The sequence below is a fragment of the Rhinolophus ferrumequinum genome, chromosome 12 (assembly GCF_004115265.2).
Source record: "Rhinolophus ferrumequinum isolate MPI-CBG mRhiFer1 chromosome 12, mRhiFer1_v1.p, whole genome shotgun sequence".
Lineage (NCBI taxonomy): Eukaryota > Metazoa > Chordata > Mammalia > Chiroptera > Rhinolophidae > Rhinolophus > Rhinolophus ferrumequinum.
This window is the reverse complement of record NC_046295.1, coordinates 82,424,818-82,445,706: the sequence shown is the minus strand read 5'-3', so window position 1 is coordinate 82,445,706 and position 20,889 is coordinate 82,424,818. Positions and strand designations below refer to the sequence as shown.

General features: G+C 58.5%; 1 protein-coding gene across 1 annotated transcript; it reads right to left on the bottom strand.

The window, feature by feature from the left end:
• Window positions 1–6,367: 6,367 nt before the first annotated feature.
• On the bottom strand, window positions 6,368–16,673 carry SNAPC4 (small nuclear RNA activating complex polypeptide 4). The gene is made up of 13 exons (XM_033122066.1): window positions 16,218–16,673; window positions 14,985–15,123; window positions 14,025–14,071; window positions 13,018–13,185; window positions 12,741–12,866; window positions 12,182–12,260; window positions 11,594–11,675; window positions 10,636–10,740; window positions 10,479–10,551; window positions 9,971–10,135; window positions 6,836–6,983; window positions 6,571–6,703; window positions 6,368–6,462 (listed from the first exon to the last, which is right to left on the bottom strand). The coding sequence occupies exons 1-12, from the start codon at window positions 16,449–16,451 to the stop codon at window positions 6,603–6,605; spliced, it is 1,467 nt and encodes a 488-aa protein (XP_032977957.1). The 5' UTR covers window positions 16,452–16,673; the 3' UTR covers window positions 6,368–6,462; window positions 6,571–6,602.
• Between the last annotated feature and the right edge of the window lie 4,216 nt (window positions 16,674–20,889).

Below are 20,889 nucleotides of genomic sequence, written 5' to 3'. Positions count from 1 at the left end.
ACCTAGCCCCTGCGCACAGCCAGGAGGCCCTCTCGGTGGGCAACTGCTGGGACTGTGGAAGCAAGAGCCTGGCATCCAGGCCAAGGGGCTCTCCAGCCTGGCCACACGTTCCCAGACCGTCCCACACACGGCACCCCCAGCCCGTGCCCGATGGGGCCAGCACTGTGTGGAAGCCCAGCCCTTGCCTGCCCTACACTTCACCCCGAAACCTCAAACCTCTTCAGAACAAAGCTGTGGGCAGCCCTGCCCGCCCCTCCTTGCATCGTCTCTTAGCAGCCCAGACCCTCGCCCGATTCTGCCGGTACGGTGGGCCTGGCGGCCGGCAGCAGGAGAGGCCCCACCTCCTGCGTCTGTGCTGGGGAGGCCTTGGCTCACTTGCTGTGCTCGCAGGTGGGTGCCCAAGAAGGGTCTCCTCCATCTCCCCAACTCAGGCCAGCCAGGCTCTCATCCCTCTTGTGGGACCCGCACAAAGAACCCCTTCAGGAGCCCTGGCCATGTGTTCCCAGCCTGGAACTCAAAGTCTGGGGGAGGTCTGGCCTCTCCCCACTAGACAAAATGGCCAAGAGCTAGAGAGAGGCAGTACCTGGGGTGTTCTGGGCACTTGAGGGCTCCTGAAAAAGAAGGGGGAGAGTCAGCATCTCAGGGAGGTCGCCAGGGGTCCGGACCTACTTCACCACCACCACCAAGACCATGGCTCACCTCTGGGCTGCAGCGGGGACAAGGCCCAGGCACCAGGGCCTGCCTCCCACACCACCTCCCGCATGCAACTTGGAGGCCGTGGGCCAGGGCCTGGACAGCCCTCACGGCCCTGGCAGCCCACGCCCCGGGCACCTGGCCTCCGTTCTCACGCAGCCCCACCTAAAGGCACCCATGGGAGAGCTCATCTCGCTGTGTCTGGGCGAGGCTGCAGGGACTGGCAGGGGCCTGGCTGTGTGGGCAGGAGGGCACTTGGTTCCCAGACCAGCCACACCACTCGGGTGTCCTCCAGCAGTGACTGGGCTCTGGAACATGGCCTCTCACTGACGGACCCCAGGGGCCTGGTCACCTGCACAGGCCTGCGCCCCAGGAGGGCGGTGAGTGTGGCGAGGCGCTGAGCCAGGTGGGCCTGAGTGTCGGCTCTGGCCTTGCACCCCTGGACGTGCCTCTTTCCAGTCCTCAGGCTCCACGCCCGCACTGACAGACAGACTGACAGGCGGGCAGATCCCTGCTGAGGGCTGCTGTGGGAGAGGGGGCTGCTCTCAACCCTGGGGTGCTTACTCTCCCTACAAAAAGTGGGCACCCCTCACCACCTGGCTAGACCAACGCCACCTACACCCAGCACTGGCCTGGTGGACGGGAGGGAAGGGTGGCAGGAGCCAGGGGAGCCCACGTCTCACCTGCAGGAGCCGCCCTGGTGGGTCCTGAGTGCCAGCTTGGGGCAGGGCGGGCAGCCGGGCCTTCCTCTCCCGAACCACCTCCATGCAGCCGGCAGTGTCGATCTGGAACAGCTGAGGGACATGTGACACGTGTGACACGCCATGTGACAGGAGGCTCTTCCCTGCCCTCAGGCTGCCCCCCACCTCCCAAGGGCCCAGAAGGCAATGGCCAAGGCCCGCCGTGACCACGGCCTCTCACAGAGCAGGTCCCACTGCGCGCCCCTCAGCGTCATTCCACTGACAGTGGCGGGCACTTGGTTCTCAGTGGGGACGGGCACTGCGGCTGTCTTAAAAGCTGCCGGCTGCTAAGCCGCCGTTTCCAAGGCCCCACTTCAGAAAGCTGGCCTTCCGGAAGCTGCCCCGCTGCACACGCTCAAGTCCACCATAGAGACAGAGAGAGGAGGAAGCTGCAGGGTGGGCAGCTCACCTGAATAAAGATGGTGAACACCGGGGTGCTGGCCAGATGGGTGTCCTGCAGCTGCATCCAGATGACATCCGCTGAGGGGACAAGGGCACATGTGTCAAGTGGCCCCAGCTGCCACGTGCCCCTCCTAGAGGCCCTAAGAGCCCCAGAGACTGGGCGCCAGGCAGGAAGTCCCAAAGAACCCCAAATTCAGCTGCCACTGCGCTCAACCAAGAAGGGTGGGGCCCAGGGGGCAGGCTGGCCCTGGCCGGTCCTCCGCTCAGACTCAGGGGACAGGCACTCCTGAGCGCCAGAGATCAATAGTCAAGATGCTCAGACAACGCAACCAGCTCTCAGAAACGTACGCCCATACACACGTCCCCGGTCCTGAGATGGCCCTGCTGAGGCCCGAGTGTTGGGCCACCTCCTGCACTGACCAGCATGTGCTAAGCAGGACGACAGAGGCAGAACCACACCTTCCAAGCACACTCCTAGAAAGACACCTCAAGCGCCCCTGCCTCTCCCCGCCCCGGCCCCACAGCAGGCTCCCCGAGGGGCTGCAGGGCAGTACCTCGGGTGTGAGTGGCGGGCCGTCTGGGAGTGCAGGGCAGGACGACGTCACCCATCCACAGGCTCACGGCCATCAGAAGCCTGCGCTCCAGGAGCCTCCTCTGCAGGGCGTGTCCCCGGGGCTGCTGCCACGGCTTCTGCACGTGGGGCCTGGCCGCGCCGCCGCCAGTGGGGCTGGGCCCCGGGGAAGAGCCAGACGGGCATGGCTGCTTCAGCTTTTCCTTCTGTGGAAGGACAAAGTCATCTGGGCCCCCACCCTCACCGTCCTCCACTCCTTCCGTGTCCCAAAGCGGGTCGGGGGGTGACGCCCAGAACAGGAGGGGACCAGGGCTGGGGTGTGGTGGTGTGTGCCTGCATGCACCACGGCCGGGGCGGGCCCTTACCCGTGTCCGGCCCCCGGCAGCCATGTTGGTCCTGAGCACCCGTAGCACTGTCTCCAGGGGCAGCTTCAGGAGACGCCTCCCACTCTAACAGAAAGAGCAAGTGAAGCTGACGTGGGGGCGCCGGCACGGCCTGCCAGCTGGGCACCCACACCCCGGCTGGTGACAAATGCTGTCAAGTGTGGTGGCCTCAGGCAGCACCTCCCCCAGGACTATGAGGGGTGCCCACTGCCCCCGCCAGCTCCCTGAGCTGACGGAACCAAATGCCTGCGATAAGACTGGACTGGGGGCTTGGGCCCTGCAGTGACAGGTGCAGGAAGACACGAGCCTGTGTAGCAGCACAGGAGCTGTGGGTGTGCACTCTGCCTGCCGCCTGGATAGGCCACTGTCCCCTCAGATGTGCGAGACTTCAACCTCTACCAGGACAGACCAGCCTGTTCGATCCCGACTGCCACTCCTGAGGCAACCAGAGCTGTGCCTGTGCCCAGGGCCCCGACCCCACCAGGACCCACTGAGCCAGGCACACACGACTAGCAAGGTCAGACCAAGCGGGTGGGCGGACGGACGCAGCCCTGGGGAAATGGCTCCACCCCACCCCACCCCACCCCACCCCACCCCCTTGGGGTGAAACGCTTCAGAAAGGGCTCCAGGTCCAGGTGCCCTCAGCAGCTCTTTCATGTAGCTTTTAGGGCAAACAAGTGGGGAAAACAAGGCCACCGGCCTCCGCAAGGAAGGCTGCTGCCCTGGGCCCGGTTCTCCCGAAACGGGCCAGAAGCAAACATTCCACGAGCAAGGACAGGCGCGTCTGCCCCCTCCAGCGGGAGCACGGCCGGCCCACCGTCCCCAAGCACCAGCCTCAGTGACGGCAGAGCAGCACCATCTGTCCCCTCCATGCCCAAGCTGGGGGTGCACCGGGGCCCGTGCCCACCTCGTCTGCCGGCCCCTCTGAGCTCGAGGGCTGTGTGTCCGTGGAGCGTGGGTACGCCACGCCTCTCAGGCCAGCGCTGTGGGTCACGGAGGGGCTGCCCACTGCCCTGCCGCCACCTGGGGCCGCCGCGCAGCCCTTGGGAAGGCCGGGGGAGGCAGCGCTCCGCCACAGCTCGCCGGCGCTCCGCCTGGCAGGAACCCACAGGTCCATGGCCGGCACCACGTGCTGTGCTGATGGCAGCGCCTGGCCACCCGCCTGGGTCTCCAGCTCTGGCTCCGCCTCTGGCTCCGGCTCTGCCTCTGAGTCCCCGCTGCTGGAGCTGCTGTCCCCGCTGCTGGAGCTGCTGTCCCCGCTGCTGGAGCTCCACTGAATGCTGCGAGGGGGCGGCCGCCGCCTCCTCCCCCGACGCTGCTGTTTCTGTGGGAGACGGGCTGTTTGGGGGCCTCATACCAGACTCAGACAAGGGACAACAGGCGGGCAGGCCAGCCTCTCATCCCACCCGCGGTGAGGCTAACGCGGTGAGGCTGACCCACAGGTGACACCTCACCCTGACCATGATTTTCCACTTGCTCAGACACTGGGAGCCCGTCCGATGTGGTAGTTCAGAAGCTATTTTTGCCCAGTGACCTACAGAAGCAAACGACATGGCAGTTACTTCCCACGCACGGTCTTTGACGACACAAGCTTACCAGCTCGGACAAAAGGGCTCTTCTTGCAGCTGTGTTTGGGCCCCTGTCAGAAGGGCACTGTGTTCCGTCAGGACGGGGCTCCTGCTCACCCTCCACTGCCCCCACGTCTGAAAACCGTCGTAAAGTTAGAAATCGCTGGCCCAACTATATTAAATTGAAAGATTCAACTGAAAACGCAGCCTATTCTGGAAAAGCAGCCAGGACGCCTGCACAGGGGCACAGGGGCTGTCCGCAGACATCTTTGGGTGACGACCTGAGTTACAGCACTTGCCCTCTTTTTACACATCTCCACTTCCAAATTTTCTATAGTGAATGTGAATTTGTCTGTACAACGGGAAAACCACCGCCATCTGCCAAGATGACGGCACAGGGTGGCAGTGACGACCGCAGGGAGGCAGCCTGGGGGCGGGCAGACCGCCGGCCTCCCCGGGGCCGCAGACCTTCACCGCCAGCCCAGGGCCACCACAATCCGTGCCGACGAGAACTTACCAACACCGTATTTCTCTATTAATTCAATTAACTTCTCCTCTTCTTTTGAATTCCATCGTCCCTTTTTCAAGCTGAAATGTAATCTTCTGAGGTATCTGGAAATGACACAAAAACAAAGGGACATTTTAGATGCTACGGTGGCCCCCTGCCACTGTCCTGTCTTCTGCAAACGCTTCCTGAGATTTGACATCAAAGGCACAGACGACCAAAGAAAAATATAGAATAACTGTATTTTCTCAAAATTAAAAACTTTTGTGCCTTAAAGGTCACCATCTAGAAAATGAAAAACGATCCACAGGTTAGGAGAGAATATCTGCAAACCGTACACCAGAGAAGGGACTTCTATGAGGAGCTCACAGAAAATTCTTCGAGTCAGTAACACAAAACAAACAACTCGATTTTAAAAATGCGCCGAAAACATTTCTCCAGAGAAGAGATGCAAATGTCCAATCAACGCAGGGGCCATGAGATGCCCCCTCACCCCACTAGGACGGCTGCAACCCAGCACCAATGGTGACGGTGAGGACGTGGTAGGGGGCCTCGCCCACTGAGGGTGGATGGCCTGTGGGCAGCCACTCTGGACAGCAGTGTGGCGGTTCCTCCAGGTTTATCAGAGCTGCCCTGTGACCTGGGGACTCCACTCCAAGGTGCGTATTTGGGAGAACGCAGTGCCTCCGTGCACACGGCGTGTCCAGATGTTTCTAAGGCTCGTCCATGTCGCAATGTGCATCAGGATTGCACTCGTTTCTAAGGCTGCGTAATACCGTGTGGTCCACACGCTTCACAGCCACGGTCGTCCTGATCCCTCCTGTCAGTGGGCACTACGTGTCTCCCCTCTTGGCTGCTGTGGAACTGTGCTGCTAGGAACACAGGCGTGCAGAAAAGTGTCTGAGGCCCTCTCCAGCCTTTCGGGCATGGAGTGGACCGCTGCGTCACACGGCAGCTCTGTTTAACCCTGGGGACCCTGCACACCGCTTTCCACAGCGGCCGCACCGTCTTACACTCCCACCAGCAGTGCTCAGGGCTCCAACTTCGCTACATCCTCACCATACTGGTTACTTTCCATTATTTAAAACAACAACCGCCCTAACGTGTGTGAAGTGGTGTGTCATTGTGGATTTGACTTGTATTTCTGTAACGACTAACGGTGTCAGCCTCTTTCCAAGGGTTTAATGGCTATTAGTGTGTCTTCTTTGCAGACATCTCTAGTCAGGCCCTCGGCCCATTTCCGAATCGCTTGTTTTTTTGTTTGGAGAACAGGTTTCTTTGTGGGGTGATCAAAATGTTCTAAGAACAACAGCTCGATGAATACACTCAATACCACAGAACTATATACTTTAAAAGGGTGAGTTGGATGTGAATGACATCTTAATAAAACCGTTAAAAATACAAGTATAAATGGCTCTCCTGTCCTGACTGGGTCATGCTGGCGCCCTGAGCTGCCTCCTGTGCCCGCGGATCACCGCGGCCCTCGCCTGCTGCCTCTCACTCACCGGTCTCGGCACTGGGCATCGCTCCTCCCTGGCACCTCTGCCCGGATCTTAAACCAGTCCCGCTCCCCGTATTTGGCAACGGCTTGAAGCAACTTCTGCAGGAAGTGACACACAGACAGTGACGCTGCCTCCCACCCGCACTCCGCCCGCTTACAGTGGGGACGTCGGGCCCGGCAGCCACACGCCAGGGCCCGCACACCTACCGCGTCCTCCTCCGGGGCCCAGCAGCCCCTTCTCAGGCCGGGGTCCAAGCTCTTGGTCCAGCGGTAGATGAGCTGCATGGAGTCCCGCCCTTCCATGTAGTAGACGACTGCAGGCAGAGGGGCCCTGTGAACGCTGCTCTCCCGGGGCCACCGGACAGGAAGCGGACGCCCGGGGCGACAGAACCCCCCTCACAAGTGTCCTCAGGAACCGCCTCTGCCTGCACGACCCTGGCCGGGGGCCCCGGGGCGGGCCAGCCGGACTCACTTCTGCGGTAGGGGATGTGGCTGCCGACACGCATCTCCTGGACCAGCTGGCTGAGCATACGGTCCTCCTCCTCCGTCCACTCCTTGCGCTTCAGGGCCGCGTTGTGCTGCTGGTACTGCTGCAGGCACTGGAAGGCGCTGCGGCCGGTCTGCCCGAGGCCCCGGACGAAGCAAAGGGGTCACTGGGCGCGCGCCCGGGCAGACGGGCATCCAGGGCACCGCAGGGTCAGAGGCGCCGTGTGCTGAGGCGCTTCTGGGAACCCAGGACCTCCTTCCTCCCACCACAACCCTGTGGGGATAGCGAGGCATCCCCATGACGGAAACAGACGTTTACGGAAAGGCAACAGGGTCGGAAGAATGGGCAGCGACAGCCTCCATCGGCTTCATTTAGAAGACTCCGAAACTGAACTACAAGCCCACACACTCCACGGAAGCTCGTCCACAAAGCCTGGGGCAGGGCCGCCGGCACAGCACCTGCCTCTCCCGACTTGGAGGCAAGTCCTGCCGCGGTGCATGCGGACACTGAGGGGGTGTCTGAGGCCAGTGTGGGGGGAGGCCGAGGGGTACACGTGTGGGGGGCATGTGCAGGGCACCCTGCTGATGCTGGTACCTCTTAGACACCAAAAACACAATCCATGAGAGAAATAACTGATAAACTGGACTTCACTAACATTGCCAACTTCTGTTCTGTGAGAGAGTCTTAAGAGAATGAGAAGACAAGCAGCAGACGGAGAAAATACTTGCCAAAGACACATCTGATAAAGGACCGATGTCCAGAAGATACAAAGAACTCCTAAAGCTCCACAATAAGAAAAAGTCTGGTATGAAAAATGGACCACGGACCTTCACAGACACGTTGTCAAGGAAACACACAGACGGCCAATCAGCACACGAGAAGCTCCACCTCAGGTCACCAGGGAAATGCAAATTAAATCGAGACTCCATCCAGGCCTCTCAGAATGGCCATCATCCAGAATGCCACCACACCAGTGCTGGGAGCACAGGGACCCAGGAACCCCATTCATGGCTGGTGGGGATGCAGGCGGTGCAGCCACTGGGGGAGACGTTTAGACGATTTGTCACGAAACTAAACACACTTTTACTGTGTGATCTGACAATCACGCTCCTTGGTATTTACCCAACAGAGTGGAAAACGTGTCCACACAGAAACCTGCACATGGGTGCTCACAGCAGCTCCATTCATAACTGACGACCTTGGAAGCCACCAAGACGTCCTCCAGTGGGTGAGAGATAAACTGTGGTCTATCTGGACGTGGAACATTATTCAGCTAAAGAGACATGAGCTGCCACACCATGAAAAGACCTGGAGGAGGCTTAAATGCAAATCACTAAGAGAACAAAGGCCGTCTGAGACGGCCACATGCTGTGTGATCCCAATTACGTGACATTTCTGGAAAAGGCACAACTATGAGAGAGTAAAGAGATCAGGGGTGGTGGTGGTGGGGAAAGGAACAGGCAGAGTACAGCGGGTTTTTAGGGCAGTGGAAATACTCAGTGATACCACAATGACAGATACAAGTCATTATACAGTGGTACCTCGGTTTTCTAACATAATCCGTTCCGGAAGACCGTTCAAGTTCTGAAACATTTGAAAACCGAGGCACGGTTTCCCAATAGAAAGTAATGCAAAATGGATTAATCCATTCCAGACCTTTAAAATCAACCCCTCAAACTGCAAATTTAGCATGAATTTTACTATCTAATGATACCATAGATCCATAAGATTTACAGCATTTGTAAACCGAAATGTTCGTCAATGGAGACGTTCGAAAACCGAGGTACCACTGTACATCTGTCCAAACCCACAGAAAGTACACCACCAAGAGTGAGCTGTGGACTCGGGGTGATCACGACGTGTCAATGTAGGTCCATCCTTGGTAAAACAAACAAACAAAAAAACACCATCTGGTAAGGGATGTCAATAATGGGGACAGCTGTACATGTGTGGAGGGCAAGGGGTGTATAGAAATCCCCGTACCTTCCTCTTAATTTTGTTGTGAAACTAAAACTGCTCTAAAAAAATAAAATTTTTAAAAACAAAACTAATGAAATAAACACATAAAATAACTTTCTTTACAAGCATAATCCACCAAGTGAATAAAAGCAAAAGGATGCACCAAACTACACAGCAGCTAAAAATAGAAAGCAAAACTATTATAAATACAAGGAGAAAATGCCTTTGCCACGTTGTTGTGTCAGGTTTTAACCCAAGTTACAGCAATACATATCTGAGAATTGAACAGCTCTTGGAAGCAAAATTCAGTAAAACAACAGTTTCATGGGCTTTACTGGACCCCTAGACCCTCAGAGCAGAGAACACACTGTTGTTTCTAAACGGCTTTAGTAAGTTTAGTTTGGTTTGCTGCAATCACATGCGTGGCCATTAAAGTAATAAATTAAGAAATGGGGATTTTACAGATCACGTTCTCAGGTCATGAGCCAATAAAATTCCAACTAAAGAATGACCAAAAGAATTCCAAGAAACCTGACTGCTTAAAAATGAGAAAACATATTCCTATATAAACTAAGCCCCAAAGAAGCAATGAAAACTGAAATTACAGCCACTGTAGAAATCCAGTGCTCACTTTGGCAGCACACACACTAGAAGTTTCTAAGAAGAACAGGTTACACTAAGCTGTTGTCACAAAAGCAGCGTTAAATACTTTTGTGATTAAAGACGGAGATCAAGTGAAGAACTTATTCCTCACCTTAGGAAACGAGAAAAACTACTCAAAACCCAAAAGAAACTCGGAAAAGTATTCTCCAACACCAGCAAAATAAACTCCTCTGAGCTGGCTGGGGCAGAGAGAGGGACGGGGAGAAGGCCAGGAGCAGTCAACGGAGCTAAGACTGGGAACTGGGCGCGAGGCCATCAGGATGTACATGGACGGCAAAGCATCTCCTGGAGAGGCAATGGGGTCTCAGGAGCCCGAAGCTTCTGCAGACTCAGCCCAGGGAGGTGGGGAAGGGTCACGCTCCCTGAGGGCCACACCCTTGAAAGCAGCAGGATGAAGACATGCAAAAGCTCCGAGGGGCAGCCTGAGCTGTGGGGTGACGCAGCCCGTGAAGAACCCCAAACCCGCTGGCCTCCGGTGCCAGAGGCCCCAGTCCTTACCCCCAGCTCCTCGGCGACCTTCTGCCACTCCAGGTGGCCGTGCTTGGCTGCGATGGCCTTCAGCTGGCTCACTTCCTGCCCGCTCCACTCCTGCTTGTTGATGCTTGGGTGTTCCCAGTTCTGCCAGAACTTCTGGATCTCCTGTGCACTGCGGCTACCTTCAAACTGCACACAGAGACCCAGCCTGCAGGGGCCGCCGCTGTGCCAGCGGTAGCTGGGCACATGGGCAGAAGGGGAATCTGTATAGAACACTAACACGTGTGCAGCCAAAACATAGATCTGGCTCCTAAAGCAAAGCCTGGATCCTTCGCAACCATGCGTCTCAGAAGAGGCGCCTGGCACCAGCGGGGAGGGCCCTGTGAAGCGTCTCTAACAGCCGGGCACACGCTGAGTGCGGCCAGGGGTGGGGTGACGGCAGGTCTGGCGGGCACGGAGGATAAGGCCTTCGTGCCGGGAGCTCACCTTGCCGACTCCCACCCACAGCCCTGGCTCCCGGGACGGTACTCACATTGACGTTGGAAATCTTCTCCCAGTCGTGGCTGTCCAGCCTGTTCCCCAGCAAGGCCTCCTCTGGGAGCTGGCTGGAGGAAGACATGCGGGCAGCGGGCTCACGCCGGGCCTCTCGGCTCTCCTGGCCAGCCCCGCCCTGGCCAGCCCCGGCTCACTTGATCTCCTGGATCTCCCTGTCCGCCGCCTGGCTCTGCTTCTCCAGGACCGCCCTGTCGGCCTCACTTGTCACCCTGCTGCGTTTCTGCTCTAAGTACTCGAGCCTGCAAGGCACAGCCGAGGCGCCAGGGTTACCGACGGTGACAGCACACTGTGCGGGTCTCGGGCTGGCTCGGCCTTCCCGCAGGCCCGGCTGGTTACTCCACAGCACATGGCGGGGGGCATGCACTTGGGGCCCGATTTGAATTCTGACCCCGCAGACAAGTTCCTCAGCCTCTCCGAGAGGCCTCGGTTTTCTTGCCAGAGCGAGGAGTGGCGCCCCTCGGCTGTCACTACAGTCAGGTCAGCCGCTGTACAGCTGTGGGTCTGCCGATGTGGGCGGTGGTAACTGTCGCTGCCCCCATGTATCGCAGCTCGGTGCCCCAGCTCTAGGCCGGTGCCCGCAGGCGCCCTGAGCCTCAGGCCAGGCCAGAGGCTACTTCTGAAGCCTGCAGTTGCCCACTACATTCAGCAACCACTTCCAGAACCGGCCAGGGACAAAATCCAGCTCTCCCGCAGCCTGAGGAGGGACCCACCCGTCACTGCAGCAAATCCTAACCCGCACATCAAGGCACGAGGCAGCGGGCGGCCTCTGGGACCCCCTGGCCTGGCCACAGGTGCTGTGATTTAATCATGTGACGTCACCCCATCAGCACACACATGCAGGAGGTCTCATGAATGGTCCCCATTTTCACAGGTGGAGACCACGGCCCAAACAAGAGAAACCACCTGAGCCAGACAACTAAATGTGGCCGCTCAGCCCCACCAGCTCTTCTCGGTCTCGCCGCTTGCTGTCTCCTCTGGGAGGAGGTTCAGAGATCAGTGCCTCAGCACAAAAGGGGGCACAGCTAAAGGGAGCCCCTACCAGCCCCAAACGCGCTGACCGGACGCTGACAGGCCTTGGCTGTTTTCACTCACTTCAGTAACTTGGGCTGAAGCAGACGCTGCAGGCGGTCGCTGACCACTGACTTCCGGAGCAAAGCCTTCTCCCAGTTCTTCCCTGAGGAGAAACAACGCCCCGGGTGGCTCACACCCACGCCCTCCTGGATGCACGCTCTTTTGTGGGGTCCACTAACCACCCTTGCGCATTGGTAGCTCTGACTTCCATGGAAAGTCAGAGGAAACAGAAGGGAAGCAAGCAATCTGTTCAGGAGACCCACAGTGAGGAAGTGGGTCTGTGCTGACGTCCCCGGGGGCTGGCTGAGCGGGGGCCCGGCAGCGGGCCAGGCCACAGGCACTGGGCCTCGGTCCAGCGAGCACGACTCCACCTGGGCCTGGCACAGCGAAGCGTTCAGAGACTGGACAGTGAGGCCTGGGGGTGGTGCCCGGGCCTGCCCCTCATGCTGGCACCTCACAGGGACCTCGCTCAGCGTGGGAAAGGAGGGGCTCTGAGTGGCCAGTCCCACAGTCGAATCCCAAAGGAGCCCATGAAGCCCCAGGAGAGAGTTGTCAGAACCACGGCACACGCCTGGGGAGGGGCGGGGGTGTGGGGCCCTGAGCTCTTACATTTGGTCACCAGAAGATCCTCGAAAGCCTTGATGCCCTGGGCAGCCTTCTCCCGCGTATCTTCATTGGCAGGTGGCCCCTGTCAGAGAAAACAGCATCATGATGTGGACAGACCCAGGTAAGCTCACCTGAGGGCCCAGCATGGACCCAGGACCCCTTCTCCTCAGCCTGGTCACGTGCGAGGCCTGACCTTGGACACCTGGACCCAGAACTGCTGCCTCAATTGGCAGAGGGTGGGCTCTGCGACTCCACCAGGGTCAACGAGGAGGGGAGGGCTGCCTGTAGCAACATTGGGCCCTGTGCTGCTAGGACTCGATAATCCTGCCAGCTGCCCACCCACGGCCACCTCTCAGGAAATGTCCCTGGGGCTTATCTATGGAGCACAGGTTGGCTTGCCCCATTCCAGGGAGGCGGCCTTGACTTTCACCACTGGACCGGGAGAGAATTTTAGGATGGTGGAGGATATCGTCCTAAAGAGCCAAGGGAATTCACGACAGCCACCACAGACTGTGGGGACGCAAGCCCCTCCCCCAGGAGCTGCCCCCTCTTGCTGACTCACCACTCCGGTGACCTTGTCCTTGAAGTAGGGCTTCATGAAGTGCCCAATGTACAGATTCGGGGGCAGGCTCTTGCCATCCTTCACCTTGGGACCTTTGGACCCCGCCAGATCCCACATGACCTCCTCCTGTGGAGACACAAGGAGCCCCTCTGTGCGCCAGACAGCAGCGACTGCTTGTGGAGCAGGGGACTCGGGCAGCAGGGAGCTGACTCGACCCAAAGCCCTGCTCCTGGGAGGCCTGGCCGTGGAGGCTTCTCGGGGCCAGAGCCTGTCGTACCTGCTGCTCCCGGTTCTGGGCCAGCAGCAAGCTGACCTCGGCCAGCTTCTCTTGGATCACCTCCTGGTAAACCATGTTGAGCTGCAGGCAGGTCTCTGGGTCCTCAGGGAGCGTTTTGTCCTTGGGGTCATCCTCATCGTTGCTGCCGTCACCCCACCTTTCTTCTTCCTGGTTACAAGTGGGAAACTGCAGGTGAAGGAATGGAGCACACATGCTTCCCGACCCTCGAGGCCCTGGATGGTACGAGATGCCTCTGAGCCCACGATCTGGCTGCGGGGCTAGTGAAAGACCACACTGACACGGGACACGTAGAGCGTGTGCACATCCCGTCATTTGCAACACGAGGAATTTCAATTTCTAGGAATATGGGGAGTGGGATGTGTGAGGAAACGAGCTGTTTCACTTTCTACAACAAGGATTTCTGTGAAACCTGAACTCTATAATCGGCCGTATGACTTTCATCACTGGCAGGTCTCTGGAAACAGGACTCTGCAGTACTAGCAAAACCGAAAAGCAGAAGCAATCCAAATGTCTGTCGGAAGGCGACGCGTCTAAAAAGCTAGTCAAGCCACACCGGGGGATGGCCAGCCATTACAGACGGGAGGCAGCTCTATACCTCCTGACATAATTGAGTCATTTCTTGCCAGGCACTATATATGCAAACTGACTTGGGTTGTAACTGTCCCCACTGTACAGATTAGAAAACCGAGGCACAGAGGGGTGAGCTGCGAGGGACAGGATCTAGGCGTGTGACGTCACACTGAGACAAATGTACATCAGGAGAAGCTTGGAAAAGTCAGGAGGCACAAACGCCAAGCTATCACCCTGGTTACTTCTGGGGACAATATCAGTTTTTATGATGACTACTTTGTGACGTTTACTCTTGAATAACAAACACGCATTCTTTTTAAAATGCAGGAACCCCAAGAAGCTCTCCCCCTCCCAGACCCGCTGGAAGGGTGGTGTGTCTGCCTTGGCGGGCACAGCCAGCTGAGGCCAGTCGTTACCGAGATGTGGGGACCAGCAGTGTCCACGTCCTCATCAGGCAGCGAATCTGTGGGAGCAGAAGCACATCGTGTTGGCGACCGGGATGGAAACGGGTGGCTGGTGAGGGGACTCCCAAGCACCAAAGAGATGACCAGCAGGGTGAGCACAGGCCATTTCCTGGGCAGCCGCAGACGAGGGAGGGGCTGAAAGACCTCAGGGTGAGACTTGCATTTCTGGACCCTCCGTCCCCGACAGCGTCTGGCGGCTGAGCACTGCTCACTGACCGGGCGGGCAGGTACTAGTCCGAGGGCAGAGGCCCAACAAGAAGTGCCCCCAGGCACACAGGGTACAGTGACCTAGGCAATTAGGAGAGGCTTCCCAGTGATGAAGTGGAACTCGGGGAGTGGAGCTAGTCAGAGGAAGAAGGGAAAGAAAGGCCTGGGGTGCTGGGCAAGGAGAGAAGGTGGGCCTCAGAGCTGAGCCCAGAGCTGGGGCGAGGTGGGCAGGCTGGGGGCCCTGGTCAGCTTGGCCATGCAGGCAGGCTCCAGTAAGAGCCTCGGGGAGGGGCACTCAGGCTCCAGAGGAGCACAGGGCAGCGGGTAGATGGGCAGAATATGAGCCTTGGTAGCAGGGGACCCAGAGAGAAGGCAGTGGGACGAAACCAGGGAAGAAAGCGGGGTGTGGGGGGGATAATCTCAGCCATGGCGACTGTTTAAGCCTGGGGGTGGCTAAACTTTCCAATTCCTGAGGAGGGCGGCCTGGCCCCTTGTCTGAGGACATCGCGGTGCACATGCCCACCATGAGGCGGGCACTTGCATGCACCCAGCAGGTCGGGGGCGAATAATGAAGGGACAGTAACAAACTGTCCAGTGGGGTGAAGGCAGAGGCCAGCCCTGGCGAGAAGCGCCTGGTCCCAGTGTAAGACAGCTGACAGGAGCCGAAGGTAGACACAGCTCTTCTAGCCACACTGAGGAGCTTACCTGCGTCGGAATCTGATTCGAGACTTGATTCTGAGACCTCCACATTGATACTTGTGGAGCCGGGATCCAAAATCCTTTCTAACTCCTTGATTTCCTTTGTTATTTTTTCTCTTTCAGCATCTATATCCATGACTTCTGCCTGCCTGCAAAACACATTACGAGATGTTAGAAAGCACTCCCCTTTGGACGAGCGCGCGTGGCGTGCAGGGGATGGCAGAAGCAGGCACCGGGTTCTAAGAGGCCAGGCTGGGGAGCCCTGGGGCTATGCCCTGACGCCCTCCCAAGCTCCATGAACTCCTGCTCTGCTCTCCAGCTGAAGCCACCTGCGTGGGTCCCGCCTGCTCAGAGGCTGCGACCAGCACAACGGGGAGACTGGTGGACACCAATATGGCCCAACTGCCTGGTCTCTGTCTTCCCACAACCAAGCTGATCGCCCGGTGCAGAAAGAGCAGGGTGTGGTGGCAGTCACCAGAGGACAAGGACGAGACCCAGGGACCGGGTGAAAGCTGAACCCAGGACACCAGCTGTAGGCGCAGCCTGCTGTCCCGAGACAGAGCGCGACACCCAGAGGGTGGCTGGCAAACACCCTCTGGGAAGGTGTTCAGGGAGACAAACTGCCCAGCTGGCCAGTCCTGACAGAACAGGCAAGGAAGCCGCTGCCACGGCCCCAGCATCCAGAACCCCTGGTCGTGCCTGACACGGAACCACGCTTCACGGAAAGGAACGCCGGACTGGGGAGTCTAAAAGGGGCAGGAAGCTGGAAAGAGAGGTGGCAGCATGAGGCAGGTACTGGCAGGGAAAATCCCAAAAGCACACAGCACAGACCCCGAGGCCAAAAGCAGGCGAGAGGAACAGCGTGCCCTGCCCTGGGCATCGTCTCTCTGGCTGGAGACTGACGGGGACAAAGGTGGCCACCGCTTGGGAAAGCCGCCGGCTCGGTCAGCGGCACAGGCCCCGGCTCCTGCACAAAACGCCTGGCTGAAGTGCTTCTGCGCGGAGCTCAGCCGCGCGCCGGCCCGAGCCGCCCGCCGGCAGCCCCCCGGGCTGTGCCGCAGGGTCCCCCGGGGCCCCGGGGGCGGGGCGGGGCGGCACATCACGCGTGCGGCCCCGCCCACCCCGCGCCGCCCAGGTGGAGGCGGCCGCCGCGCCGGCCCGTCGTCACTGCACGCTGTCCTTCCTCCGTCCCTCCCCGCCCCGGTCTGGGGAGCCGCCACGGCCGCCACCCTCACCCACCGGCAACACCGGTGCCGCCGCCACACCACGCTTCCGGCAACCACTTGACTCCGGCGCCACGAACCGGAAGTCCCGCCTCCGCGCACCAGACGCGGGGCACGCCGGGACCATCTCCGGGTGGCAGGCGGGCGGGTGCTGCCCCCGCGCGGCCGCCCTCGGGACTGCCCGCGTCCGCACGCCGCCTGGCTGGGCTGCCTGGCCCGGAGCCCAGTGGGGTACGGCCCCTCGGCCCATGCTGGCCCGAGCCCCGCCGCGCGGTTAGGGCGGGCTCTACCCGCGGCGGGACCGCAGCGCCATCTCTTAGGCATCTTTCTTCCTCTGTTAATTGTATCTAGGGTTTGGGTTGAGCAGCACGTGAGAAAATCTGTCAAGTGCTCGGTGTTGTCCGGGCCAGGCCGGGTTTCGGGCGCAACTCCCGGGGCCCTCGGGGTGTCCGCCCCGGGACGGAGCAGGGAACTGCCTCTGTGTGTGTGTGTGTGTGTGTGTGTGTGTGTGTGTGTGTGTGTGTGGCGGGGTCGGGGCGCACAGCAGAGGGGAGGGCCCCGAGCCCCACCGCCCAGGCGGAGGGCTGGAGTCCAGGAAGAGGAGGACTCGGCTGGAGAGTTGAAGGCGTGTAAGGAGAAGTCAGGCTCCCTCGCCGGCCTCCTGGCGGAACTGACTCCGCGGCCCCGGAGAGGGACTGTCGCGCAGGCGCCGCCCGTCCTGATGTCCCTGTGTACTCTTCTGTAAGCACCTTGGCTGTCGGCCACTAGTGTCCCACCGCAGCGTAAAAGCCCGGCCAGTGTACAAGGCTGTGTTGTGCCTAGAAAGCCAGTGAATAAAGCATGTCTACTCTGCCTTCCGCTCCACGCATTTTCTTCCAGTTTCCAGAGTCGTGGACACCTTAACACCGGGGTCACCACTCTCGGACACCTGGTGCAGCGAGCAGGGTCCTGGCCAGGTAAGGGAGCCCTCTGCCCCTGGGCAGGAGGACATGTGGCCACCAGTGTGTGGTACCACAGTGTGTGGCCACTGTTCTCATGAGCTGGGTCCCGGTGGAGGGGTGGGAAGATGTGGATGGTTCTCCGGCCAGCATAGGAAAGGCCTTGCAGGCGTTAAATGAACAGCTGCCGGAGAAGGTGAAAGTCGCTGCCAGCCTTCCAAGCTGGGTGTTTCTCACCGCTCTGCACCGCAGCATGGAGGAAGCGCTTGCTGAAACAGCCCAAGTGCAGGACTTGCGGTCTCAGCAGAAAGCTCTGGAGTCTCGGGTTCGCCAGGTAGAAGAGAAGCTCCACGGCAGGGGGTCTGAGGCAGAGGCCCCTCCAGCATCCCTGGCAGAAGACATGGGTGAGATCGAAGTCGTCCATCAGCCCCAGGTTCAGCCGATCATGCATCAGAAGGTAAACCATGAACCACCTTTGGGCCCCAGGAGCATTGCTGCCGGCAACCCAGTGGTGACTGAGTTCACAGCCTACCCCCTCTATACTCCCATGGAGTTATGGGAATTGGGGAAGCAGTGCCGACAATGTCCCAGGGAGCCGATCCCGGCTTGGCTGCTGTGTTTGTGGGACAAGGGGGCAGACAGCATCATCTGCTCGGCAGGTGAAATGGAAAAATTAGCCTCCATAATGGTACACCTGTCCCTGCGGCAGCGGTTGCAGAACTGACGCTGGATGGCCCCAGGCCAGGGTCACCATTCCTTAATGGAGGGGCTCACTGCTGCAGTGTGCAGTGTGGGACGATGTGGGTGAGCTGCCAGAGAACGTTAGTAAATGGCAGTCATGCACCGAACGTGTCCAAATCATCCGTGAAATGGGTATGAGACATGCTACGTTTGACCTTGACATGCAGGGGCCGGATGATGGCAGTTTATGCCCAGCATGAAGAATTTGGTTTGGCATACGGCCCCCACACGGGCCTTTGAATCACCAGCCTTGTGCCCTATGTGGGGCGGCCAACCCACGAAGTTACCACTCTGGCCACTCTGAGAGATGTTGAAGGCCGGCAGTGGAGGAAGTTAGGACTCGAGGTCTGCGAAATCACAAGGAAGCCCAAAGCAGAAGCACGGGGGTGAACTCGAGGACCCCAAAAAGTAACACACATGCAAATGTGGAGTGACCTCGTAGCACTGGGGGTTGATCAGGAAAAAATAGACCAACAACCCAATGCAATCTTGTTGGAACTCTGGAAACAGTTACGTCCAGAACAGCAATTCCAGGAAAACCCCAAAGGGAAGTCTGGGAAAGCGCGACCCGTGACCCTCCAAGAATTCATGTGACCACCTGAGGCCAGCTCCTTCCAGTTTGACTAGGGGAGGGACCAAGGTACCCAGTCGGAAGGGACGAGCGGGGACTGGAGGCCCCATGTGGAACTGTCCATACATTGGTTCCCTTTGAACGTGCAGAAGGTTTTGGCCCCAGTTGACACTGGCGCGGACTGCAGCCTTATTTACGGGAACCCAGATAGTTCCCCAGACCAGCAATCTGCATTGACGGCTACGGGGGAGGACTCTTAAGGTGAACGCTGTCTTCTTACCGCTGGGTGTAGGATGGCTTCCCCCGTACTACACAGTGTATGCCTCCCCCATACCGGAATATATTGTAGGGGTGGACGTGTTACATGGCCTCAGCTTACAGACTTCAGTCAGAGAGTTCCACCTGGGTCTGGGTGGTGAAGCCAGTGATTCACAGGCATGCTCACCACCCCCTTCAAGTATTGCCGCGGCCACGGTGCGTGGTTACCGTGCGACAGGACTGCCTGCCAGGGGGGACATGAGAAGATTGGCCATACGATATTAGAACTGGGGAAGGCCCATATCATGAAGCCAACGCACAGCCCATTGAAGTCCCCGGGATGGCCAGTGAAGAAGCCTGATGGGACCTGACGAATGACGGTGGATTATAGGGAATTGAACAAGGTGACGCCACCTTTGCACGCCGCAGTACCTTCAGTTCACGATTTGATGGACCACTTGACTGTTCACCTGGGAACCTACCACTATGCAGTGGGTCTGGTGAACGCCTTTTTCTCTATTGACATCGCACCTGAGAGTCAAAGAGCAGTTTGCTTTTACTTGGGACAGGCGTCAATGGACCTTTGGAGTCCTCCCACAAGGATATTTGCACAGCCCCACTATTTGCCATGGGCTTGTGGCCCAGGACTTGGCACAATGGGATCACCCATCTTCTGTGACCCTGTTTTGCTATGTTGATGAAGTCTTACTAACATCTGATTCTCTTTCAGATGTAGAGCAAGCAGCTCCCTCTCTCCTCTGCCACCTGAAGTCATGTGGCTGGGTGGTGAACGAGGAAATGGTCCAGGGCCCTGGCTTATCTGTCAAGTTTTTGGGTGTTATTTGGTTGGGTAAGACAAAGGTTATACCAGAAGCTATTATTGATAAAATACAGGCATTTCCCCGGCCGACCATGGTCTCCCAACTGCAGACGTATTTGGGTTTACTGAGGTATTGGTGGGTGTTTGCACCCCATTTAGCACAGATGGCCAGGCCCTTGTAGTCCATGGTGAAGAAGGACGCCCATGGGATTGGACAGAGGCTATAGAGCAAGGCTTTGTCGCTACGAAACGGGCAATGCAGCAGGCACAGGCTCTGCGAGTAGTAGACCCTGGTCGCCTGTTGGCACTTAATTTTCACGTAACCCAAGGGATACGGTTGGGGCCTCTGGCAACGGCAGGATCGTCTCCAGTTGCCAGTGGATTTTGGTCCCAATTGTGGAAAGGAGACGAAGTCCGCTATTCTCTAATAAAGAAACAGCTGGCTGCTGTGTACGCAGCCCTAGTGGCCACAGAAGCCATCACAGGAACGGCACGGCTGTTGGTTCGAACAACCTATTCTGTCCAGGGGTGGGTCCGTACGTGGACTCATGGGCCCAAAATGGGGGTGGCACAGACCACCACCCTCGCCAAGTAGGGTGCCTACTTAGAGCACCCTTAGTTCAAGCCCTTTGAACACAGAGCTAAAACAGGTCCTGGGGCCTATTGAGCTCATAGCCCAGGCCGTGCCAAGCACTCTACCCACTGGGTAGAACGTGGAGCCATCGCCCTACAGGGAAGGACAGCCCTCAGTACCTGAGGATGCCTGGTTTACTGATGGCTCTAGCTGGGGAGCTGCAGCCGTTTGGACGGCTATTGGAGTTCAGCCCAAAACAGACACCACTTGGTTTGATACAGGGACGGGCCAGAGTAGACAGTGGGCTGAGCTATGGGCTGTGTGGATGGTAATCAGCCTCGAGCCTGGGCCCTTGGTTATTTGTACCGACAGCTAGGCGGTGTTCCGGGGCCTAACGTTGTGGCTCCCACGTGGAAACACCAGAACTGGCTAGTAGGACACCGTCCGCTGTGGGGCCAGGCCATGTAGCAAGACCTCTGGGACCTAGGAAAGGGAAAGGAGGTGACCCTAATGCATGTCACAAGTCACTCCCCCTTAGTGTCCCCAGGCAATGATGAAGCAGACGACTTGAAATGGATCCGATGGTTAGAACGGGCCCCCGCCACTGATGTGGCCCATTGGCTGCATAGAAAGTTACAACACGCCGGAAGCAGAACCATGTGGCAGGTGAGCAGACGCTGGTGGCTGCCCTTGAAATGGCAGGAGATAGCAGATACCTGCCACGACTGTGCCATCTGTGCCCAGGAAAGCCCCCAATGGCAGAGGCTCCCCTGGAAGAGACAGCAG